The sequence below is a fragment of the Bos javanicus genome, chromosome 5, assembly GCF_032452875.1.
Source record: "Bos javanicus breed banteng chromosome 5, ARS-OSU_banteng_1.0, whole genome shotgun sequence".
Classification (NCBI taxonomy): domain Eukaryota; kingdom Metazoa; phylum Chordata; class Mammalia; order Artiodactyla; family Bovidae; genus Bos; species Bos javanicus.
Genome location: NC_083872.1, coordinates 31,089,723 through 31,112,792, shown reverse-complemented (window position 1 = coordinate 31,112,792; position 23,070 = coordinate 31,089,723). Strand labels below are relative to the sequence as shown.

Sequence of the window (23,070 nt, the reverse complement as noted above, 5' to 3'; positions counted from 1 at the left end):
CCTGTGGCCGGGATGGCGGGGGTTGGGTGGGCGAGGGGAGCTCTTGAAATTGCACCAATCCACTTGAAGGATGAAGGCAGGCTCCTCCTTTGAAGGAAATTACTGTCCCGTGTTTAACCCTGCATTTCTCGCGTTAATGTAGTGGGGTGTTTAATAGCTGAAACTTTCTGATTACAGGTTTTAAAAAGTCCATAAAAGAGATATTTAATTATAAAGTCACAGAGTAATCTAGTAATGACATAATATTCTTGCTTTTAAAGAAACATGAAATTACACACAACTTGAGTATTTTCTATTTAGTTGCCACAGGTTTTGGAAACAAGTATCTTAGGAAACATCTGTTGGAGGTCTATCTAAAGCAGGCCATGAGTATCAAATGCATCAAAATACCTTTTTTTAAAAAGGAATATAGTGAATAAATATTTACTTTTTTACGGACTACTTCAGTTATCAAAGGATGTCTGACTGTAACACTTGCTTGAGTGCTTTTTACTAAGCCAGACCAAAGGACACTGGTAAATGTGTAATTGAGAAAATAGTGGGAGTGTTTAAAGGGCAGGAAATCAACAATAGCCCCAAACCTATGAAGACATACACTGGTTAGACTCTTATTTCACAAGGGACAGGTGCTGATTATCCTGTTAAGGCTAGACTAAGTGACACCATCACCGGTATCTCACTTCATTTTCCAAGTGGCCAGGGGAGAGTGGAGGGCAAGCAGTGGCCACAGCCTAAGCCATACTGTTGCACAATATGAAAAGTTTTTTAACTCAAAAACTTCATTAGAAGGGCTTCATTACGATGGCAGGGTCTTCTCAGATACTTATCTCCTTGGACCTGGGACTGTCATGGGCAAATATCTGGTTCTTTCGTGGTTTCTAGGGCTGTGGAATGTCCAGAGTCCAGTTAAAGGTAAACACGATGCAGTGGTTAAAAGTCATGGGTTCATCACAACAAACACCCTTTTCTCCCACAGCCTTAGAGCTGGGCAAGTAGATGCAGGTTAATAGTAAGCATGCTGATGTCAGCAGAGGATAATTGCTTTATGGGGAGTATGGTGAGAAGGAGGGAACCATAAGTCAAAGGTTATGAGTAATTGGAGGTTTTGTCTTGGGGTTATGAGACTAGGCCCTTTGACATCTTAGGTGATGTTGAATTTTCTTTAGATTCCTGTTGTTGTTCATTTGCTAAGTCACGTCCGAGTCTTTGCGACCCTACGGACTGCAGAATGCCAGGCTTTCTGGTCCTTCACTGTCCCCTGGAGTTTGTTCAAACTCATGTCCATTGAGTTGGTGATGCTATCTAAACATCTCACCCTCTGCCATCCACTTCTTCTTTTGCCTTCAATCCTTCCCAGCATCAGGGTCTTTTCAAATGAGTCGGCTCTTTGCCTCAAGTTGCCAAAGTATTGGAGCTTCAGCATCAGTCCTTCCAATGAATAGTCAGGGTAAATTTCCTTTAGAATGGACTGGTTTGATCTCCTTGCAGTCCAAGGGACTCTCAAGAGTCTTCTCCAGCACCACAATTCAAAAGTGTCAATTCTTTGGTGCTCAGCCTTCTTTACACTCCAACTCTCACATCCATACATGACTATTGGAAAAATCACAGCTTTGACTATGTGGACCTTTGTTGGCAAAATGATGTCTGCTTTTTAATATGCTGTCTAGGTTTGTCATAGCTTTCCTTCTAAGAAGCAAGTGTCTTATTTCATCGCTGCAGTCACCGTCTGCAGTGATTTTGGAACCCAAGAAAATAAAATTGGTCACTGTTTCCACATTTTCCCCATCTATTTGCCATGAACTGATGGGACCAGATGCCAGCTTTTTCACTCCTCTTTCACCCTCATCAAGAGGTTCTTTTCTTTAGTTCCCATTCTCTTTATGGTATCATCTGAGGTTACTGATAGTTCTCCTGGGAGGCTTGATCCAGCTTATGATTCATCCAGCCTAGCATTTCACATGATGTACTCTGCATAGAAGTTAAATAAGCAGGGAGGTAATATACAGCCTTGATATACTCCTGTCTCAGTTTTGAACCAGTCCATTGTTTCATGTCTGTTTCTAACTGTTGCTTCTTGACCTGCATACAGGTTTCTCAAGAGACAGGTAAGGTGGTCTGGTATTCCAATCTCCTTAAGAATTTCCCACAGTTTGTTGTGATCCACACAGTCAAAGGCTTTAAATTCCTATTAGCAGCTTTCAGAACCCTGAAACTCTCTTATTTGGAGAAAATGTAATAAGAGATATTTGATGTGGATACTTGAAAGACTTTCAAGCAGCTAATTTGATTTATGATGGAAATACAGTAGATACCTCTTTGTTTTCCTCTTAAGTCTGTGGGTTTAGATTCTATGTTCACTGCCTTTTTTTTACCAAGCAGGAATGAGTTTGGTAACTTACAACTGACCCTGTTCAGCAAGTAAAGGAAAACAAACGCTTGCCTAACATCATTAAATTTATGAAATTATAGACTCTTCTTCCACAGCGCCAGAGACAGATGTACATTTTACTAGAAAACAGCTGATTCCTTAAACTATTAGTGAAGTCTTGGTGACACTTCAAGCTTTTGTTACCCTATCTCCATCTGCCAACCCTCCCCCACTCTCCCCTCAAGGTGTGTGGACAGTGAAGGAAAATGTTTTTCCCTAAGATTAAATACTTCCACAGGGATAAAAGGATGCCTTTGACCACAGTTTTTAAAGTCCAGGTAACTGCTGCTTATCTGCTGTTTTCTCCATGAGTCATACAGCTGTAGTTTGCTGGTTTAAGCTGGTTTTAAGGGAGAGGCAGAAGCTGTTTAAAGAACAGAATAAAGAGGGATGGGAATGAGCTGTAGTTACAGTCACACAGGGAATGAATCAGAGCTGGAAGGAGGAATTTTGCATGCCTCTAAGGAGTCAGCAGGCATATTTCCCAGGAGTTGGGGAAAATCTATTGCTAGAGTAGCTTGTGTCATTCTGAAGGTAGACACCTGACCATGAATATCTAATGTGGCTGTAAAGGGAAAGTCTGGTCCCTGGCCTTGTCTAGTTGTTCATTAACATGTCTGTGGTTTTCCAAAACCTTTTCTCTGAATTGGCCTGTTTGTGAAATAGTGCCTGGGCAGGCATGGCCTCCAGAAAGGTGCTGATTTGTCTGGAAGGTTAATAGTCATTTCCGTGTGACTCATTCCTGAATGTCCCATCTGACGGGTCACATTCTGACACTTCCTTCTTCCTTCCCACAGCGTGAGTGCATCTCCATCCACGTTGGCCAGGCTGGTGTCCAGATCGGCAATGCCTGCTGGGAACTCTACTGCCTGGAACACGGCATTCAGCCCGATGGCCAGATGCCAAGTGACAAGACTATTGGGGGAGGAGACGACTCCTTCAACACCTTCTTCAGTGAGACGGGTGCTGGCAAGCATGTGCCCAGGGCAGTGTTTGTAGACCTGGAACCCACAGTCATTGGTGAGTTGACCTCAGTAACCCCAGTGAGATCCCAGGGATCGGGGACAGGAGGTGTGTCCTGGGAATTCCACTGATGCCCTGCAATGGAGCAGACTTGTGTGGGTTGTTAATGATGGGTGGCTGCTTCATTTTCCTTTTCCAGATGAGGTGCGCACTGGCACCTACCGCCAGCTCTTCCACCCTGAGCAACTTATCTCAGGCAAAGAAGATGCCGCCAATAACTATGCCCGAGGTCACTACACCATTGGCAAGGAGATCATTGACCTCGTCTTGGACCGAGTTCGGAAACTGGTAAACGAAGAACTTTTTTTAAAATAGGATGAGCGTTTTCTCTTAGAGTTTTGAGAGACCAGACTATGGGAATCATTCTTTGCGCACCAGAATGAACTTTATACTGCCCAGTGTAACTTGACTTCTAAACCAAATGGTGCTGTGCTATGGGACAACTTTTTGAGGCTGAAGTAGGTGCTGCTTGGCCTCCTCCTATGTCTTCTAAGGCAGATTTGGGCAATTGCTCACTCAGTGAGGCCAGTTTACCTGAAGTCAAGTGAGTACCAGGAAGCCTTAACCGTTTTACTGACACTTAAGCCCATTAAACATCCTTGTTCATCTTAATCAGCTTCCTGCCTTTTTAGGTCATCTTAGTCTCAGGGGTAGGTGGCTGGCTTTGAATGTAACTAATTGATCAAACTCATAAAAATTAGACAACTGCCCTATGTTGCTACAGAAAGTTACAGCAAAAGAAGCTGATGTAATACCGACTAGAACTAGCTGGCGTTGGTAACTTCCAGCAACACTGAAAGTGGAGTCAAGGGAGCTCCCTTGTTACAGAAGCAAGTATAAGTCACTGGAACTTTGAAAGTATTAAGATATAACCACAAAAAGTGGTACCCTTGTTTTTCTACTAGAGCTCAGGGCAGTGTAGACTAGCCTTGAGGCAGAAAAATCTAAGGTAACTGTATTCACATCGGTAAGGTTGAAAAGGGTGCTGTTCAGATCATTTTAATTAAGAGTCTGGCAATCAGATGACTCTGTTCCTTAGGCATATGGGCAACTTGTAACTAATTAACTAAAATCAAGAATGAAGGCCTAGGTGGAATAGCTTGTCAGGAAAATCCTATAACGCTAAGCCCGGCAACAACAGGTCTATTTTCAAAATAATGGCCTTACATTGTTCTTGGCTTCATACTTTGAGATGTTTATCATAGTCTTCCTAGCAAAATTGGGCTAATGGTTGGCTCCTCTGTTTGCAAGTGAAGCTTCAGCTACAAGCACTGACTTGGAAATCGGGACCTGCCCTAGGGACAAATAAACGAGTGAAAGTCATTGAGGTTCCATAGTGAAGTTCATTAACCACCAGAACAATTGCATTTGTCCCTGGTGTTTATTACTGTGTCCACAAGAGTCTTAATGGGTGGAAACTGGTAAACTAGAGTCTGCCCCTTACACTGATCTCATTCAGAGGGTGGATAGAAGTGACTAAGGGCTCAGTAGAGAATGTCCACAAATCTTGGAGCACCTTAAAGTGAAGACTGTCCAGAGAATAGTCTGTCAGGTTAAGATCATCCTTTCACAGAGGAGCAGTTTGTTAGCCAGAAGAGCTCAATTAAGTGGTGGAAAGCCCCCGTGACACAAGGACATGGATTTGTGACCATGAATCCCCTTTCCCGGAATGAAGAGACTTGCTGCTAACCTGTGCTGACTGTGCCAGGCACTATTCCAGTACTCATTTAATTCCCAGCAACCTGAAGCAGGTTACGGTTCTCCTCATTTAATAAATGAGAACACTGAGACTGAGAAATGAATTTGGTCAGAGGCACATGGCAAGGAACTGGTAGAGCCAGAGCCAGCCTTATTCTAACACCAGGGCACTGGCTCTTCACTCTGCTCTTGGATTCAGAAAGCAGCTGCCAGAATTTTTGTAAGACATCATTGTATGGGGCCGGTGTGGCCTCAGGCCTGCTGTTGGTAGCTCTCCAACTGATAAGAGGTTGCCTTTGGTCTGTGGTCATGGCACGGGCAGCAGAGGTGAGCCTCCCGGTCACCAAAACTTGTGCCCGGCATCCATTCCAGACTTCGTGATTCCTCTGCCTGCAGAAATGAAAAGAACTCATTACAAATAGCCTTTTCACAGATCCCCTCCCTCCAGCCCCCAAGAGTTGATTGTGAAAGTTTCTCTGAATCACTTAGCACTTAAAAGCTCTTTAGGTCTGCTTTCTTAGCAAATATTGTTCAGAAATTTTCTGATTGTGTTTATATTTTGAAGATCTTGATCAGTGCGATTATGGATTCAAAGAAATCACTGCAGCTGTCACCAAGGCTAAAATTAAAACTTTTTTCTTTTTTCAGGCTGACCAGTGCACAGGTCTTCAGGGCTTCTTGGTTTTCCACAGCTTTGGTGGGGGAACTGGTTCTGGGTTCACCTCCCTGCTGATGGAACGCCTCTCTGTCGATTATGGCAAGAAGTCCAAGCTGGAGTTCTCCATTTACCCAGCCCCCCAGGTTTCCACAGCTGTCGTTGAGCCCTACAACTCCATCCTCACCACCCACACCACCCTGGAGCACTCTGATTGTGCCTTCATGGTAGACAATGAGGCCATCTATGACATCTGCCGTAGAAACCTCGACATTGAACGCCCAACCTACACAAATCTTAACCGCCTCATGAGCCAGATAGTGTCCTCCATCACTGCTTCCCTGAGGTTTGATGGCGCCCTGAACGTGGATCTGACAGAGTTCCAGACCAACCTGGTGCCCTATCCCCGCATCCACTTCCCTCTGGCCACATACGCCCCTGTCATCTCTGCTGAGAAAGCCTACCATGAACAGCTTTCTGTAGCAGAGATCACCAATGCTTGCTTTGAGCCAGCCAACCAGATGGTGAAATGTGACCCTCGCCATGGGAAATACATGGCCTGCTGCCTGTTGTACCGTGGTGACGTGGTTCCCAAAGATGTCAATGCTGCCATTGCCACCATCAAGACCAAGCGTACCATCCAGTTTGTGGACTGGTGCCCCACTGGCTTCAAGGTTGGCATTAACTACCAGCCTCCCACTGTGGTACCTGGCGGAGACCTGGCCAAAGTACAGCGAGCTGTGTGCATGCTGAGCAACACCACAGCTGTTGCTGAGGCCTGGGCGCGCCTGGACCACAAGTTTGACCTGATGTATGCCAAGCGTGCCTTTGTTCACTGGTACGTGGGTGAGGGCATGGAGGAAGGAGAGTTTTCTGAGGCCCGTGAGGACATGGCTGCCCTTGAGAAGGATTATGAGGAGGTTGGAGCCGACAGTGCAGAGGGAGATGATGAGGGTGACGAGTATTAGCATGTCTGTTGCAGTTTCATCTTGGGACTGTATTATTTGTGTTCCGTGGAGCTGCACACTGTGGCCCTGTCTTATCAATAAAGGTGATATTTCCACTTCCAAGGTCACGCTGTATCATAGTAAATATTTACTTACTGAAGGCCAGTTTGGGATGGAGGAGTTTGGCAATTTCGAGGCAACAGGCTCATTGGGCCAGTGCTTTTGAAATTTTAATATGGATGTGAATCTCCTGTAGATTTTAAAAAGCAGACCTCAATCTGTAAGTCTGAAGTGGAGTTTCAACAAACATAGTGCTTTTTTTTTTTTTTTTTTGCCTTTGTTTTTTAAAGCTCTCTGGTGTTATGATTTTATTTTTAGTTAGAGGATAACTGCTTTCATTATTGTGTTGGTTTCTGCCATACATCACCATGAATCAGCCGTAGGTATACATGTGTCCCCTCCCTCTTGACCCTCCCACCCCATGCTACCCTCTAGGTTGTCACAGAGCACTGGGTCTCAGCTGCCTGCATCACACAGCAAATTCCCACTGGCTGTTTTACATATGGTAATGTCTATGTTTCAGTGCTACTCTCTCAACTCATCCCACCCAAAGCTCCTGGGTATTCTTGGTCTGCTGTGATCACATGTGGAGGAGTGAGGGGTTAGGTAACATAGCTAATAAATGGTGGAGCCATAACTCAAGTTGCCAGGATGACTGCCAGAACCACTGCAGTCTTTAGTTCATAAAGTGTTGGAATCACATGGGAAGGGCTTGGAACTGTGCTGATTGTTCATCCTTGGCCAAAATCTACAATGGCAAACTAGGACGGTGCTTTCAGAAGTCACTGCTTGGAGAAAGTAGAGCAGGCTGAGACACGACAGTACAGTTGTCTCGGGTGTTAGGATATTGGTCCCTGACCCAGTGTATGTCATGGGGAATATGTGAAGTAGGGGAATAATAAGGAAAATTGAAGGAGTATGTACATAACAAAGGTTGAAGACCAGAGCTCCCTAATTTGGATGCTTTTCTGAGCAGCTGCTGGAAGCTGTGTGGTTCTTGAGCAGGGCAGGAGGCAACTATGAGAAGCTGAGGGTGGGGGAAGAATGCGCGGGTGGCCCGAGAGCTTGGTGCTCAGGGACCAGTGCTGTGGCCTCTGAGGCTGAACTGAGCAATGAAAGAGGACAGCGATCATCAGAGGGCCAGGTCATGCGGAAGGGAGGAGCCATTTTTGATGCTTAGGTCCTGGCCTGAATGGGAAGGCCAAGCAAGTGGCAGGAGGTGAGGGTGAGTGCACGTCGTTCACCTTTGCTCCAGGACTGAGCTTATTCGATGGCGCTCAGCTACCATCTTTCTTTTCCCACTGGTGTTTTCACCTCTTACTCATTGCTAACCTCTGCCCCCTTACTCTTTAAGGACAGCATTTGAAACATGCACGTTCTGGGAGTTCCCTGGTGGCCTAGTGGAATTGGCGCTTATCAGTGCTGAGGGCCCGGGTCCAATCCCTGATTGGGGAACTAAGATTCCACAAAGCACATGGCACAGCAACCCCCTCCCTCAGATGCACATTCTGTCTTGGGGCACAGCTTCCAGCCTGAGCTCTCTCAGCTTTGTGCTCGGAAGGGTTGTCATGAGAGCAACCGTTGTCTCATGCTTCAGGATGATGCCCAACCTGCCCCATCCTTGAGTACAGCCAGCCACTGCTACTCAAAGTGATGGGCTAGATCCCTTCTGCAGCCTCAGCCTGGGCGTCCTGGGCTGAAACAATGAACCTCGGAGAGGCTGGCCACTCCAGCTGCACTCAGACCTTCCCAACCTGGGGTATCTGCCAATTGCTACAGTACGAGCTCTGGAGGGAACAGGACATCCAGGTGTGAGAAGGAAGAGACAGATCATCAGCTTCAGCTGAGCACAGCACCCCATGACACCTGAAAGGTCCATTCTCGGAGCCTGCGTGTCCCAAGCTGGAGACTCTGAGAATGGGGTTCAGGGCTTGCCTGTTCTCCTCCTCCTCCCTCAGCCTTCAGGAGAGCCTGGCAGCACCTGCAGAGCCTGAAGCCCTGGGGCCAGTGCACATCCCCACCCCCCGCAGCCCCTGGCCAGGAGCAAGCCCCTCCAATTACCTCCATAAGCCTTACAGGTGAATAATCTGCCAAGATGTGGAAGGGGCTGGAAACCTTTAAGCAGCCGCAACGGCGTGGAGGTGAAAGAAGGTGAAAGAAGAGTTTAGCTGAGAAAAAAGATTCCAGTAGAACAGAGCCTGGGGAATTGGAAAGGGCAAAGTGCAGGAGCTTGCAGAGGGATCTGTCCTTGTAGTGATGATCCCCCCACCCTTGTGCTGGCCAGAGAGTGAATAGAAGTTAGCCTGCAGCAAGAACAAATATACCCCAAGGTCTGTCACTGCTTTGTGGCTGACAACCATCCCATCTGCCCTTGAGCACAAATGGAAAGTCTGCACTCAGAACTGCCCCCAGGGCTGAAGCCACGGGGGTTTGATGGGGATAAATGGAGAAAGTGTAAGGGGGTGCAGCCCCAAAATTGGCTATCCCTGATAGCTCAGTGGGTAAAGAATCTGCCTGCAATTCAGGAGACCGGAGTTCTATCCCTGGGTCGGGAAGATCCCCTGGAGAAGGAAATGACAACCTACTCCAGTATTTTTGCCTGGAAAATCCCATGAACGAAGGAGCCTAGCAGGCTACAGTCCATCAGGTCGCTAAGGGTTGGACACAACTGAAGCAACTTGGCACAAGTGGGCGTAGGCATGCACAGGAGGCCTAACAGGGCCCAAAAAGGCAGGCAAATTTGAGTTGAATTTTGAACGTGGTAGATGCAGAATGTGTCACTTTCTTCTGATTGGTTAGTGGTGAGGTAATAGGGCAGTGCTCCAGGAATCTTGTGCTCAACCTGAAGTTACCATCCTCCACCTGGGTAGGGGCCCTGGTTCTGCAGAACTCAGAGACATTGTTATGCATATTGCTTGAGTAGGAACCAGGCTCCAAGGCTGTACAACCAGTTGACTTCTATTTCTGCATCCCCTCCCTTTCCTGATAATCAACTGTTTGAATCCGCCCTTTGGAGTTCAGGGAAGGTCAAGGAGGCTGAATGAAGCCTATATCCTACAAACAAGAAAAGCAAATGAAATAAAGGACGCTTCTGAGGAATAAATCGTTGTATGGAAGGTCAGAGTGAAACTGAGCTGGACCTTGCAGGTCCTGCCCAATTTCAAAAGGCCCTCCATATCCCCTGTATCTTATTTGTAGAAAACAGAAAAAAGTCTCCCAGGCCTTTCTTGAGTGAAAAAGAGCAAGCCCAAGCAGTTACTGATTAGGACAACAGAGTTCACAGGACACCTAGTTCTTCCTGAAGCCATAAAGATAACAACCTGATGCATTATCTTTGAGTTGTTCCACAAAAACTAAGACCCCACCGCCAAGGAGGATGTAACTACAAGTCCACCACAAGCACACAGACTGCAGACTGGTTGGAACCAGAAGGTTGAGATTCTGGAAACGCCACCCTGTTACCTCACCACCAACCAATGAGAAGGTCCAGGAGCTGGTCAAGCAATGTATGACCCTTTTCCATAACAGTTGTCTGAAAGTGATTGGAGGGTTAGGTCTTTTGCGCACCTGACATCTATTCTTGCTTTTAGCCTTTGCAATAAATCTTTCTCTGCTCCAAACTCCTAGGTTCTGGATTGTTTGGCTTCAGTGTGCCAGGGACACAGGAACTTGGGTTCCGTAACAAAGAGTGGTATACTTAGAGTAAGGCAGTGCAAGGCAGTGAGGGCCTAACTCGCTCCAGCTGTGTGACCTGCAACTAGTTTAATTACTCTAAACCCTAGTTTATCTGTAAAAACGGAGATAAGACACTGCATATGTCGAATGGATGACATGTGATTAACACTGTCTGAAAAACAACTCTGCATAGCATCTGAAAAGTGAAAGCTATTATATGCACGTGTGCTCAGTCATGTCAGACTCTTTGAGACGCCAAGGACCGAAGCCCACCAGGTTCCTCTGTCCATAGGATTCTCCAGGCAAGAATACTGGAGTGGGTTGCCATTTCCTACTCCAGCAGATCATCCCCACACAGGGATCAAACCTGCTTATCTTGCCTTTCCTGCATTGGCAGGCAGATTCTTTACCACTAGCGCCACCTGGGAAGCTGGGGTCAGTATAATTAATTCCAGGCGGGGGAAAAACTGCTTTTGCACCAATTGGAAGGAGTTTGCTGTTGGGAACGAAAACGTTCATTTAAAAGGAGGTAGGAAAACAAGGGGGAAAAAGCAACAAAAAAGGTGAGATTCAAGATTTCAAGTAGGTTTGTGTGATTAGGACCTGGAATGGGGAACCATAGGTCTTCCCTCTTGGAAGTCCCTCAACTCCGAGAGCTGCGGGCGCCGGGGTTACCCGCGGTGGAAGCACCGGATCGTGTGGGAGGTCCTGATTGGGGGCTGTGCGGCTGGAACTGGCTGAAGGCCACCTAGGCCGCCCTCCAGTGCAGGGTAGGGGGTCTGGAGCCCGGGGACCGGGCGGGCAGCGAGAGGGGCCGCGCCTCCCTTTACCTGGCGCCCCTCCTCGCTTACGTGTCGCCCACTGCCGTCCCCACCCTTCGCCTCCCTTCGCCTTCCAGTCGCCCAGTGCATCCTCTTCCTCACCCCACCGGCCCATTCTGCGGCCCCTGGATTCCTCCTCCCTTTCCTGGGTCTTCTGGCTGGGTCCGTAGTTTGGTTTGAACTTTTGAACCCACCAATGAGCGCCGTGCGCCCCTCCTCTCTCCGCCCGGAGGGTAAAACCCGGCGTAGGGCTGGGAGGCGGGGCCGCGGAGGCCGGGGCGGGGGCGGGGGCGGGGGCGGGTGCCCGCCCTCCTGACACGTGGCCCGGGTAGGGGTTTATAGGATCCCTCCCGGCCCCGGGCCTCTCACTACTTCTCCCCCGGACTCCTTAGTAGTCTGTCAGTGGGAGATCTTCGCGGCCGTCCCCTCCCCTGTTCCAGCCCCGCAGAACCGTACAAGTCTCCGTTATGGTGAGTGGGGGTCCCCGGGCGGTGGTGTGGGGGTAGAGTGCGGAGTCCCAAGGGGCGTTGGGACCCCAGTGCGAGTGCAGCCACGTCCACGCCTCCGGGCAAACTGGTTTCTGGCGGCCGGGTTGGGAGAGTCGAGTTCACCTGGCTGACTCCTCGTCGGGCTCGAAGACGCGGCCTGGGTACTGCCTTGAGTGGAAGTGGAAAAGCCACTTGATCCTAGAGAGGGGCCATTCATTGATTCGTTCGGGGCCGCTACTGCCCCAGAAAGGTCGGAGAACCTTCGCACTGGCTCCCAAGGACTTGTGAAAGCTACAAATCCCTCCCATTTCCTGAAGTGATCTCACCTTCCCACGGCCTTCGGCAAAGGACCCCTGGAGCATCCCGTGTGCTCCAGCATAGTAGGTGCAGACGTTTCCTGGCGACCCCTCTCGTGTGCCCTGTGATTTGGTGCTGAGTCCACCTGTGGCCAGACTCTGGGAAAAGTTTCCAATTGCAGCTTCGTCACCTGTGGCCGGGATGGCGGGGGTTGGGTGGGCGGGGACAGCTCTTGAAATTGCACCAATCCACTTGAAGGATGAAGGCAGGCTCCTCCTTTGAAGGAAATTACTGTCCCGTGTTTAACCCTGCATTTCTCGTGTTTCTAGTGTTAATGTAGTGGGGTGTTTAATAGCTGAAACTTTCTGATTACAAGTTTTAAAAAGTCCATAAAAGAGATATTTACTTATAAAGTCACAGAGTAAACTAGTTCTGACAAAGTAGTCTTGCTTTTAAAGAAACATGAAATTACACACAACTTGAGTATTTTCTATTTAGCTGTCAGAGGTTTTGGAAACAAGTATCTTAGGAAACATCCGTTGGAGGTCTACCTAAAGCAGGCCATGAGTATCAAATGTATCAAAATACCCTTTTTAAAAAGGAATATAGTGAATAAATAGTTAACCTTTTTTACGGACTACTTCAGTTATCAAAGGATGTCTGACTTTAACAATTGCTTGAGTGCTTTTTTACTAAGCCAGACCAAAGGATACTGGTAAATGTGTAATTGAGAAAATAGTGGGAGTGTTTAAAGGGCAGGAAATCAGCAATAGCCCCAAACCTATGAAGACATACACTGGTTAGACTCTTATTTCACAAGGGACAGGTGCTGATTATCCTGTTAAGGCTAGACTAAGTGACACCATCACCGGTATCTCACTTCATCTTCCAAGTGGCCAGGGGAGAGTGGAGGGCAAGCAGTGGCCACAGCCTAAGCCATACTGTTGCACAATATGAAAAGTTTTTGAACTCAAAAGGCTTCATTAGAAGTGCTTCATTACGATCGTAGGGTCTTCTCAGATACTTTATCTCCTTGGGACCTGGGACTGTCATGGGCAAATGACTAGTTTTCCTGGTTTGTCATGGGCAAATTTCATGTGCAAATGACTGGTTCTTTCCTGGTTTCTAGGGCTGTGAAATGTCCAAAGCCCAGTTTAAGGTAAACACGATGCAGTGGTAAAAAGTCATAGGTCCACCAGAAATAAATCCCCTTTCTCCCACAGCCTTAGAGCTGGGCAAGTAGATGCAGGTAATAGTGAGCTTGCTGATGAGGTCAGCAGAAAATAATTGCTTTATGGGGAATATGGTGAGAAGGAGGGAACCATAAGTCAAAGGTTATGAGTAATTGGAGGTTTTGTCTTGGGGTTATGAGACTAGGCCGTTTGACATCTTAGGTGACGTTGAATTTTCTTTAGATTCCTATTGTTGTTCATTTGCTAAGTCACGTCCGAGTCTTTGCGACCCTACGGACTGCAGAATGCCAGGCTTTCTGGTCCTTCACTGTCCCCTGGAGTTTGTTCAAACTCATGTCCATTGAGTTGGTGATGCTATCTAAACATCTCACCCTCTGCCTCCCCCTTCTCCTTTTGCCTTCAATCGTTCCCAACATCAGGGTCTTTTCAAATGAGTCAGCTCTTTGCCTCAAGTTGCCAAAGTATTGGAGCTTCAGCATCAGTCCTTCCAATGAATAGTCAGGTTTGATTTCCTTTAGGATTGACTGCTTTGATCTCCTTGCAGTCCAGGGGACTCTCAAGAGTCTTCTCCAGCACCACAGTTCAGAAGCATCGATTCTTCGGTGCTCAGCCTTCTTTGCACTCCAACTCTCACATCCATACATGACTATTGGAAAAATACAGCTTTGACTATATGGACCTTTGTTGGCAAAATGATGTCTGCTTTTTAATATGCTGACAAGGTTTGTCATAGCTTTCCTCCTAAGAAGCAAGCATCTTTTAATTTCATGGCTGCAGTCACCGTCTGCAGTGATTTTGGAGCCCAAGAAAATAAAATCTGTCACTGTTCCCACATTTTCCCCATATATTTGCCATGAACTGATGGGACCAGATGCCAGCTTTTTCACTCCTTTTTCACCCTCTTCCAGAGGTTCTTTTCTTTCCTTCTCATTCACTTTCTGCCTTTAGAGTGGTATCATCTGAGGTTCCTGATAGTTCTGGGACGCTTGATTCCAGCTTGTGATTCATCCAGCCTAGCATTTCACATGATGTACTCTGCATAGAAGTTAAATAAGCAGGGAGGTAATACACAGCCTTGATATACTCCTGTCTCAGTTTTGAACCAGTCCATTGTTTCATGTCTGTTTCTAACTGTTGCTTCTTGACCTGCATACAGGTTTCTCAAGAGACAGGTAAGGTGGTCTGGTATTCCAATCTCCTTAAGAATTTCCCACAGTTTGTTGTGATCCACACGGTCAAAGGCTTTAAATTCCTATTAGCAGCTTTCAGAACCCTGAAACTCTCTTATTTGGAGAAAATGTAATAGGAGATATTTGATGTGGATACTTGAAAGACTTTCAAGCAGCTAATTTGATTTATGATGGAAATACAGTAGATATCCTCTTTGTTTTCCTCTTAAGTCTGTGGGTTTAGATTCTATGTTCACTGCCTTTTTTTTACCAAGCAGGAATGAGTTTGGTAACTTACAACTGACCCTGTTCAGCAAGTAAAGGAAAACAAACGCTTGCCTAACATCATTAAATTTATGAAATTATAGACTCTTCTTCCACAGCGCCAGAGACAGATGTACATTTTACTAGAAAACAGCTGATTCCTTAAACTATTAGTGAAGTCTTGGTGACACTTCAAGCTTTTGTTACCCTATCTCCATCTGCCAACCCTCCCCCACTCTCCCCTCAAGGTGTGTGGACAGTGAAGGAAAATGTTTTTCCCTAAGATTAAATACTTCCACAGGGATAAAAGGATGCCTTTGACCACAGTTTTTAAAGTCCAGGTAACTGCTGCTTATCTGCTGTTTTCTCCATGAGTCATACAGCTGTAGTTTGCTGGTTTAAGCTGGTTTTAAGGGAGAGGCAGAAGCTGTTTAAAGAACAGAATAAAGAGGGATGGGAATGAGCTGTAGTTACAGTCACACAGGGAATGAATCAGAGCTGGAAGGAGGAATTTTGCATGCCTCTAAGGAGTCAGCAGGCATATTTCCCAGGAGTTGGGGAAAATCTATTGCTAGAGTAGCTTGTGTCATTCTGAAGGTAGACACCTGACCATGAATATCTAATGTGGCTGTAAAGGGAAAGTCTGGTCTCTGCCTTGTCTAGTTGTTCATTAACATGTCTGTGGTTTTCCAAAACCTTTTCTCTGAATTAGCCTGTTTGTGAAATAGTGCCTGGGCAGGCATGGCCTCCAGAAAGGTGCTGATTTGTCTGGAAGGTTAATAGTCATTTCCGTGTGACTCATTCCTGAATGTCCCATCTGACGGGTCACATTCTGACACTTCCCTTCTTCCTTCCCACAGCGTGAGTGCATCTCCATCCACGTTGGCCAGGCTGGTGTCCAGATCGGCAATGCCTGCTGGGAACTCTACTGCCTGGAACACGGCATTCAGCCCGATGGCCAGATGCCAAGTGACAAGACTATTGGGGGAGGAGACGACTCCTTCAACACCTTCTTCAGTGAGACGGGTGCTGGCAAGCATGTGCCCAGGGCAGTGTTTGTAGACCTGGAACCCACAGTCATTGGTGAGTTGACCTCAGTAACCCCAGTGAGATCCCAGGGATCGGGGACAGGAGGTGTGTCCTGGGAATTCCACTGATGCCCTGCGATGGAGCAGACTTGTGTGGGTTGTTAATGATGGGTGGCTGCTTCATTTTCCTTTTCCAGATGAGGTGCGCACTGGCACCTACCGCCAGCTCTTCCACCCTGAGCAACTTATCTCAGGCAAAGAAGATGCCGCCAATAACTATGCCCGAGGTCACTACACCATTGGCAAGGAGATCATTGACCTCGTCTTGGACCGAGTTCGGAAACTGGTAAACGAAGAACTTTTTTTAAAATAGGATGAGCGTTTTCTCTTAGAGTTTTGAGAGACCAGACTATGGGAATCATTCTTTGCGCACCAGAATGAGCTTTATACTGCCCAGTGTAACTTGACTTCTAAACCAAATGGTGCTGTGCTATGGGACAACTTTTTGAGGCTGAAGTAGGTGCTGCTTGGCCTCCTCCTATGTCTTCTAAGGCAGATTTGGGCAATTGCTCACTCAGTGAGGCCAGTTTACCTGAAGTCAAGTGAGTACCAGGAAGCCTTAACCGTTTTACTGACACTTAAGCCCATTAAACATCCTTGTTCATCTTAATCAGGCAGCTTCCTGCCTCCAAGCTGAGGCATCCCTTTTTAGGTCATCTTAGTCTCAGGGGTAGGTGGCTGGCTTTGAATGTAACTAATTGATCAAACTCATAAAAATTAGACAACTGCCCTATGTTGCTACAGAAAGTTACAGCAAAAGAAGCTGATGTAATACCGACTAGAACTAGCTGCCATAGGAAACTTCCAGCAACACTGAAAGTGGAGTCAAGGGAGCTCCCTTGTTACAGAAGCAAGTATAAGTCACTGGAACTTTGAAAGTATTAAGATATAACCACAAAAAGTGGTACCCTTGTTTTTCTACTAGAGCTCAGGGCAGTGTAGACTAGCCTTGAGGCAGAAAAATCTAAGGTAACTGTATTCACATCGGTAAGGTTGAAAAGGGTGCTGTTCAGATCATTTTAATTAAGAGTCTGGCAATCAGATGACTCTGTTCCTTAGGCATATGGGCAACTTGTAACTAATTAACTAAAATCAAGAATGAAGGCCTAGGTGGAATAGCTTGTCAGGAAAATCCTATAACGCTAAGCCCGGCAACAACAGGTCTATTTTCAAAATAATGGCCTTACATTGTTCTTGGCTTCATACTTTGAGATGTTTATCATAGTCTTCCCAGCAAAATTGGGATAATGGTTGGTTCCTCTGTTTGCAAGTGAAGCTTCAGCTACAAGCACTGACTTGGAAATCGGGACCTGCCTTAGGGACAAATAAATGAGTGAAGTCATTGAGGGTCCATAGTGAAGTTCATTAACCACCAGAACAATTGCATTTGTCCCTGGTGTTTATTACTGTGTCCACAAGAGTCTTAATGGGTGGAAACTGGTAAACTAGAGTCTGCCCCTTACACTGATCTCATTCAGAGGGTGGATAGAAGTGACTAAGGGCTCAGTAGAGAATGTCCACAAATCTTGGAGCACCTTAAAGTGAAGACTGTCCAGAGAATAGTCTGTCAGGTTAAGATCATCCTTTCACAGAGGAGCAGTTTGTTAGCCAGAAGAGCTCAATTAAGTGGTGGAAAGCCCCCGTGACACAAGGACATGGATTTGTGACCATGAATCCCCTTTCCCGGAATGAAGAGACTTGCTGCTAACCTGTGCTGACTGTGCCAGGCACTATTCCAGTACTCATTTAATTCCCAGCAACCTGAAGCAGGTTATGGTTCTCCTCATTTAATAAATGAGAACACTGAGACTGAGAAATGAATTTGGTCAGAGGCACATGGCAAGGAACTGGTAGAGCCAGAGCCAGCCTTATTCTAACACCAGGGCACTGGCTCTTCACTCTGCTCTTGGATTCAGAAAGCAGCTGCCAGAATTTTTGTAAGACATCATTGTATGGGGCCGGTGTGGCCTCAGGCCTGCTGTTGGTAGCTCTCCAACTGATAAGAGGTTGCCTTTGGTCTGTGGTCATGGCACAGGCAGCAGAGGTGAGCCTCCCGGTCACCAAAACTTGTGCCCGGCATCCATTCCAGACTTCGTGATTCCTCTGCCTGCAGAAATGAAAAGAACTCATTACAAATAGCCTTTTCACAGATCCCCTCCCTCCAGCCCCCAAGAGTTGATTGTGAAAGTTTCTCTGAATCACTTAGCACTTAAAAGCTCTTTAGGTCTGCTTTCTTAGCAAATATTGTTCAGAAATTTTCTGATTGTGTTTATATTTTGAAGATCTTGATCAGTGCGATTATGGATTCAAAGAAATCACTGCAGCTGTCACCAAGGCTAAAATTAAAACTTTTTTCTTTTTTCAGGCTGACCAGTGCACGGGTCTTCAGGGCTTCTTGGTTTTCCACAGCTTTGGTGGGGGAACTGGTTCTGGGTTCACCTCCCTGCTGATGGAACGCCTCTCTGTCGATTATGGCAAGAAGTCCAAGCTGGAGTTCTCCATTTACCCAGCCCCCCAGGTTTCCACAGCTGTCGTTGAGCCCTACAACTCCATCCTCACCACCCACACCACTCTGGAGCACTCTGATTGTGCCTTCATGGTAGACAATGAGGCCATCTATGACATCTGCCGTAGAAACCTCGACATTGAACGCCCAACCTACATGAATCTTAACCGCCTCATGAGCCAGATAGTGTCCTCCATCACTGCTTCCCTGAGGTTTGATGGCGCCCTGAATGTGGATCTGACAGAGTTCCAGACCAACCTGGTGCCCTATCCCCGCATCCACTTCCCTCTGGCCACATACGCCCCTGTCATCTCTGCTGAGAAAGCCTACCATGAACAGCTTTCTGTAGCAGAGATCACCAATGCTTGCTTTGAGCCAGCCAACCAGATGGTGAAATGTGACCCTCGCCATGGGAAATACATGGCCTGCTGCCTGTTGTACCGTGGTGACGTGGTTCCCAAAGATGTCAATGCTGCCATTGCCACCATCAAGACCAAGCGTACCATCCAGTTTGTGGACTGGTGCCCCACTGGCTTCAAGGTTGGCATTAACTACCAGCCTCCCACTGTGGTACCTGGTGGAGACCTGGCCAAAGTAGAGCGAGCTGTGTGCATGCTGAGCAACACCACAGCCATTGCTGAGGCCTGGGCGCGCCTGGACCACAAGTTTGACCTGATGTATGCCAAGCGTGCCTTTGTTCACTGGTACGTGGGTGAGGGCATGGAGGAAGGAGAGTTTTCTGAGGCCCGTGAGGACATGGCTGCCCTTGAGAAGGATTATGAGGAGGTTGGAGCCGACAGTGCAGAGGGAGATGATGAGGGTGACGAGTATTAGCATGTCTGTTGCAGTTTCATTTTAGGACTGTCTTATTTATTTGTGTTCAGTGGAGCTGCCCACTGGGGCCCTATATTGTCAATAAAAGTTATATTTGCACATCAGAGCTGAATCTAGGTCTGAAGTGGAGTTTTAGTAAACATACAGCCTTTTGTTTTTAATTTCTGGGGGGTTTTTTTTTGCCTTTTTTTTTTTAAAAAAAAAACCTCAGATTTTCTTTTGTTTTTATTTTTAATTGGAGGATAATTGCTTTGCAGTATTGTGTTGGTTTCTGCCATACATCACCATGAATCAGCCGTAGGTATACATGTGTCCCCTCCCTCTTGACCCTCCCACCCCATGCTACCCTCTAGGTTGTCACAGAGCACTGGGTCTCAGCTGCCTGCATCACACAGCAAATTCCCACTGGCTGTTTTACATATGGTAATGTCTATGTTTCAGCGCTACTCTCTCAACTCATCCCACCCAAAGCTCCTGGGTATTCTTGGTCTGCTGTGATCACATGTGGAGGAGTGAGGGGTTAGGTAACATAGCTAATAAATGGTGGAGCCATAACTCAAGTTGCCAGGATGACTGCCAGAACCACTGCAGTCTTTAGTTCATAAAGTGTTGGAATCACATGGGAAGGGCTTGGAACTGTGCTGATTGTTCATCCTTGGCCAAAATCTACAATGGCAAACTAGGACGGTGCTTTCAGAAGTCACTGCTTGGAGAAAGTAGAGCAGGCTGAGACACGACAGTACAGTTGTCTCGGGTGTTAGGATATTGGTCCCTGACCCAGTGTATGTCATGGGGAATATGTGAAGTAGGGGAATAATAAGGAAAATTGAAGGAGTATGTACATAACAAAGGTTGAAGACCAGAGCTCCCTAATTTGGATGCTTTTCTGAGCAGCTGCTGGAAGCTGTGTGGTTCTTGAGCAGGGCAGGAGGCAACTATGAGAAGCTGAGGGTGGGGGAAGAATGCGCGGGTGGCCCGAGAGCTTGGTGCTCAGGGACCAGTGCTGTGGCCTCTGAGGCTGAACTGAGCAATGAAAGAGGACAGCGATCATCAGAGGGCCAGGTCATGCGGAAGGGAGGAGCCATTTTTGATGCTTAGGTCCTGGCCTGAATGGGAAGGCCAAGCAAGTGGCAGGAGGTGAGGGTGAGTGCACGTCTGTTCACCTTTGCTCCAGGACTGAGCTTATTCGATGGCGCTCAGCTACCATCTTTCTTTTCCCACTGGTGTTTTCACCTCTTACTCATTGCTAACCTCTGCCCCCTTACTCTTTAAGGACAGCATTTGAAACATGCACGTTCTGGGAGTTCCCTGGTGGCCTAGTGGAATTGGCGCTTATCAGTGCTGAGGGCCCGGGTCCAATCCCTGATTGGGGAACTAAGATTCCACAAAGCACATGGCACAGCAACCCCCTCCCTCAGATGCACATTCTGTCTTGGGGCACAGCTTCCAGCCTGAGCTCTCTCAGCTTTGTGCTCGGAAGGGTTGTCATGAGAGCAACTGTTGTCTCATGCTTCAGGATGATGCCCAACCTGCCCCATCCTTGAGTACAGCCAGCCACTGCTACTCAAAGTGATGGACTAGATCCCTTCTGCAGCCTCAGCCTGGGCGTCCTGGGCTGAAACAATGAACCTCGGAGAGGCTGGCCACTCCAGCTGCACTCAGACCTTCCCAACCTGGGGTATCTGCCAATTGCTACAGTGCAAGCTCTGGAGGGAACAGGACATCCAGGTGTGAGAAGGAAGAGACAGATCATCAGCTTCAGCTGAGCACAGCACCCCATGACACCTGAAAGGTCCATTCTCGGAGCCTGCGTGTCCCAAGCTGGAGACTCTGAGAATGGGGTTCAGGGCTTGCCTGTTCTCCTCCTCCTCCCTCAGCCTTCAGGAGAGCCTGGCAGCACCTGCAGAGCCTGAAGCCCTGGGGCCAGTGCACATCCCCACCCCCCGCAGCCCCTTGGCCAGGTGCAAGCCCCTCCAATTACCTCCATAAGCCTTACAGGTGAATAATCTGCCAAGATGTGGAAGGGGCTGGAAACCTTTAAGCAGCCGCAATGGCGTGGAGGTGAAAGAAGGTGAAAGAAGAGTTTAGCTGAGAAAAAAGATTCCAGTAGAACAGAGCTTGGGGAATTGGAAAGGGCAAAGTGCAGGAGCTTGCAGAGGGATCTGTCCTTGTAGTGATGATCCCCCCACCCTTGTGCTGGGAGAGGGTGAGTAGAAGTTAGCCTGCAGCAAGAACAAATATACCCCAAGGTCTGTCACTGCTTTGTGGCTGACAATCATCCCATCTGCCCTTGAGCGCAAATGGAAAGCCTGCACTCAGAACTGCCGCCAGGGCTGAAGCCACGGGGCTTGATGGGGATAAATGGAGAAAGCCTAAGAGGGTGCAGCCCCAAAATTGGCTGGCACCCCAGACTCTGGGCATCCCTGATAGCTCAGTGGGTAAAGAATCTGCCTGCAATGCAGGAGACTGTAGTTCTATCCGTGGGTCAGGAAGATCCCCTGGAGAAGGAAATGGCAACTCTTCCAGTATTCTTATGTCAACTACAAATTGGCACAAGAGCATTGCCAACAACTGAACAACTAAGGCATTTGCACGTGCCTCTACACAGATTGAACCCCATGCTGCTATAGCCGCGTCCTTCAACAACCCCTGAAGGAGTTCAGGGAGGAGGGAGGCACTCTGTGCCCCAGGGAATCTGGTGGGACAGGTCTTTAGATAGTTCAATGTTTTTAGGAACAGATTTTATGATCTCAGTCCTTGCATCTCCTCATATCTAGAGAAGCATTAAATCCCTTCATGGTGATATCAGACTCTCATGACTAACAAAAAGCCTTTTTCAAAGGAGTGCTTCATGGTATTGAATTCCCCCTTCACCAAAACCTTATATATTGTCTTTCCCCCACTGCCGGTTTGGAGCAGTCTCTCAGAGCTATCTGAGATGCTGCCTCCCAAGCTGCGTCCTCATTTTGCCCCAAATAAAACTTCACTCACAACTCTCAAGTTGTACATCTTTTTTCAGTTGACACTTGCCTGGAAAGTCCCATGGATAGAAGAGCCTGGAGGGGTCACAAGAGCCGGACTTAGTGACTAAATCACTGCAGACTCTGCGTCTGCGCTCAGTCGCTTCAGGTCTGACTCTCTGCGACCCCATGGACTGCAGCCCGCGAGGCTCCTCTGTCCATGGGACTTTCCAGGCAAGAATACTAGAATGGGCTGCCATGCCCTCCTCCAGGGCATCTTCCCAACCCAGGGATCAAACCCGCCGAGCTCTCACCTGACCTGACCAATGGAACAGTCTGCTCCCACCCCATGGAGGTTGCCCACCCTGGGGGCCGGCCCGTGGACACCCTGGCAGAGCTGCGATTCGAGTTCGGGTGAGGAAGAGAGAGTAACTGGGAGAACCAGCGATGCTGGCCAGTCTGCCGGTCGTCCTGTTCGGGAAGCAGCTGTCAGGTGTCTCTACTCCAGTGAAAATCTGTCAAACAGGCCCCTTTCAGGCCAGAGGTGGCCAGGTGGGGTTTAGCTCAGACAGAATGTGTCTTCAGGCCTCTAGGTGTGTGGAGGCCCCGCCTGGGGTTGTGGGAGGAGGGGGAAGCTCTGTCAGGGTGGGGGGAACACCTTTCCCTTCTTGGGTGTTTCAAGTTCTTCACAACACCTGTGAGGAGAGGACGTGCTCACACCCATTTCCACAGCTGAGGAAATCTAACCTTGGAGAGATTAAGCCATGTAACTTAAGGCTACAGAGCAAGGAGCCAAACTGAAATCTGATCCCTGAACTCTGACTCCAAAGCAGTACTCCGCTCCGCCCAGTAGCCCCAGGGAGGTCTTCCCAGTTCCCTGGGAGGAGGGACACGGAGGCCAGCCCTCGTGTGGAGCGCTGGGTGGAGCCCTGGTTGGAGAACAGAGATCTCGCCCTGCTGTTGT

The 23,070-nt window shown here is 47.8% G+C and overlaps 2 protein-coding genes and 1 long non-coding RNA gene across 4 annotated transcripts in view; 2 read left to right on the top strand and 1 right to left on the bottom strand.

The window, feature by feature from the left end:
* LOC133247436 (tubulin alpha-1C chain) overlaps positions 1-6,879 on the top strand; it is a 43,351-nt gene extending 36,472 nt beyond the window's left edge. For both annotated transcript variants that reach the window (XM_061416238.1, XM_061416237.1), the window contains exons 2-4: positions 3,226-3,448; positions 3,591-3,739; positions 5,798-6,879. In XM_061416238.1, the coding sequence (XP_061272222.1) occupies positions 3,328-3,448; positions 3,591-3,739; positions 5,798-6,772 (1,245 nt within the window). In that variant the 5' untranslated portion in view covers positions 3,226-3,327 and the 3' untranslated portion in view covers positions 6,773-6,879. The remainder of the gene's footprint in view (positions 1-3,225; positions 3,449-3,590; positions 3,740-5,797) is intronic.
* LOC133247438 (uncharacterized) lies at positions 5,148-12,384 on the bottom strand. The gene is made up of 2 exons (XR_009736382.1): positions 12,122-12,384; positions 5,148-5,539 (listed from the first exon to the last, which is right to left on the bottom strand). It is a non-coding gene; the product is annotated as an uncharacterized LOC133247438 (long non-coding RNA).
* Positions 11,630-19,250, top strand: LOC133247435 (tubulin alpha-1C chain-like). Its single transcript, XM_061416236.1, has 4 exons — positions 11,630-11,777; positions 15,579-15,801; positions 15,944-16,092; positions 18,172-19,250. The coding sequence occupies exons 1-4, from the start codon at positions 11,775-11,777 to the stop codon at positions 19,144-19,146; spliced, it is 1,350 nt and encodes a 449-aa protein (XP_061272220.1). The 5' UTR covers positions 11,630-11,774; the 3' UTR covers positions 19,147-19,250.
* The last annotated feature ends 3,820 nt before the right edge of the window (positions 19,251-23,070 follow it).

Coding starts and splice junctions, on each gene's coding strand:
- LOC133247435 (XM_061416236.1), top strand. Junction 15,802..15,943: donor CCTGGAACCCACAGTCATTG/GTGAGTTGACCT, acceptor TTCCTTTTCCAG/ATGAGGTGCGCACTGGCACC. Junction 16,093..18,171: donor TGGACCGAGTTCGGAAACTG/GTAAACGAAGAA, acceptor TTCTTTTTTCAG/GCTGACCAGTGCACGGGTCT.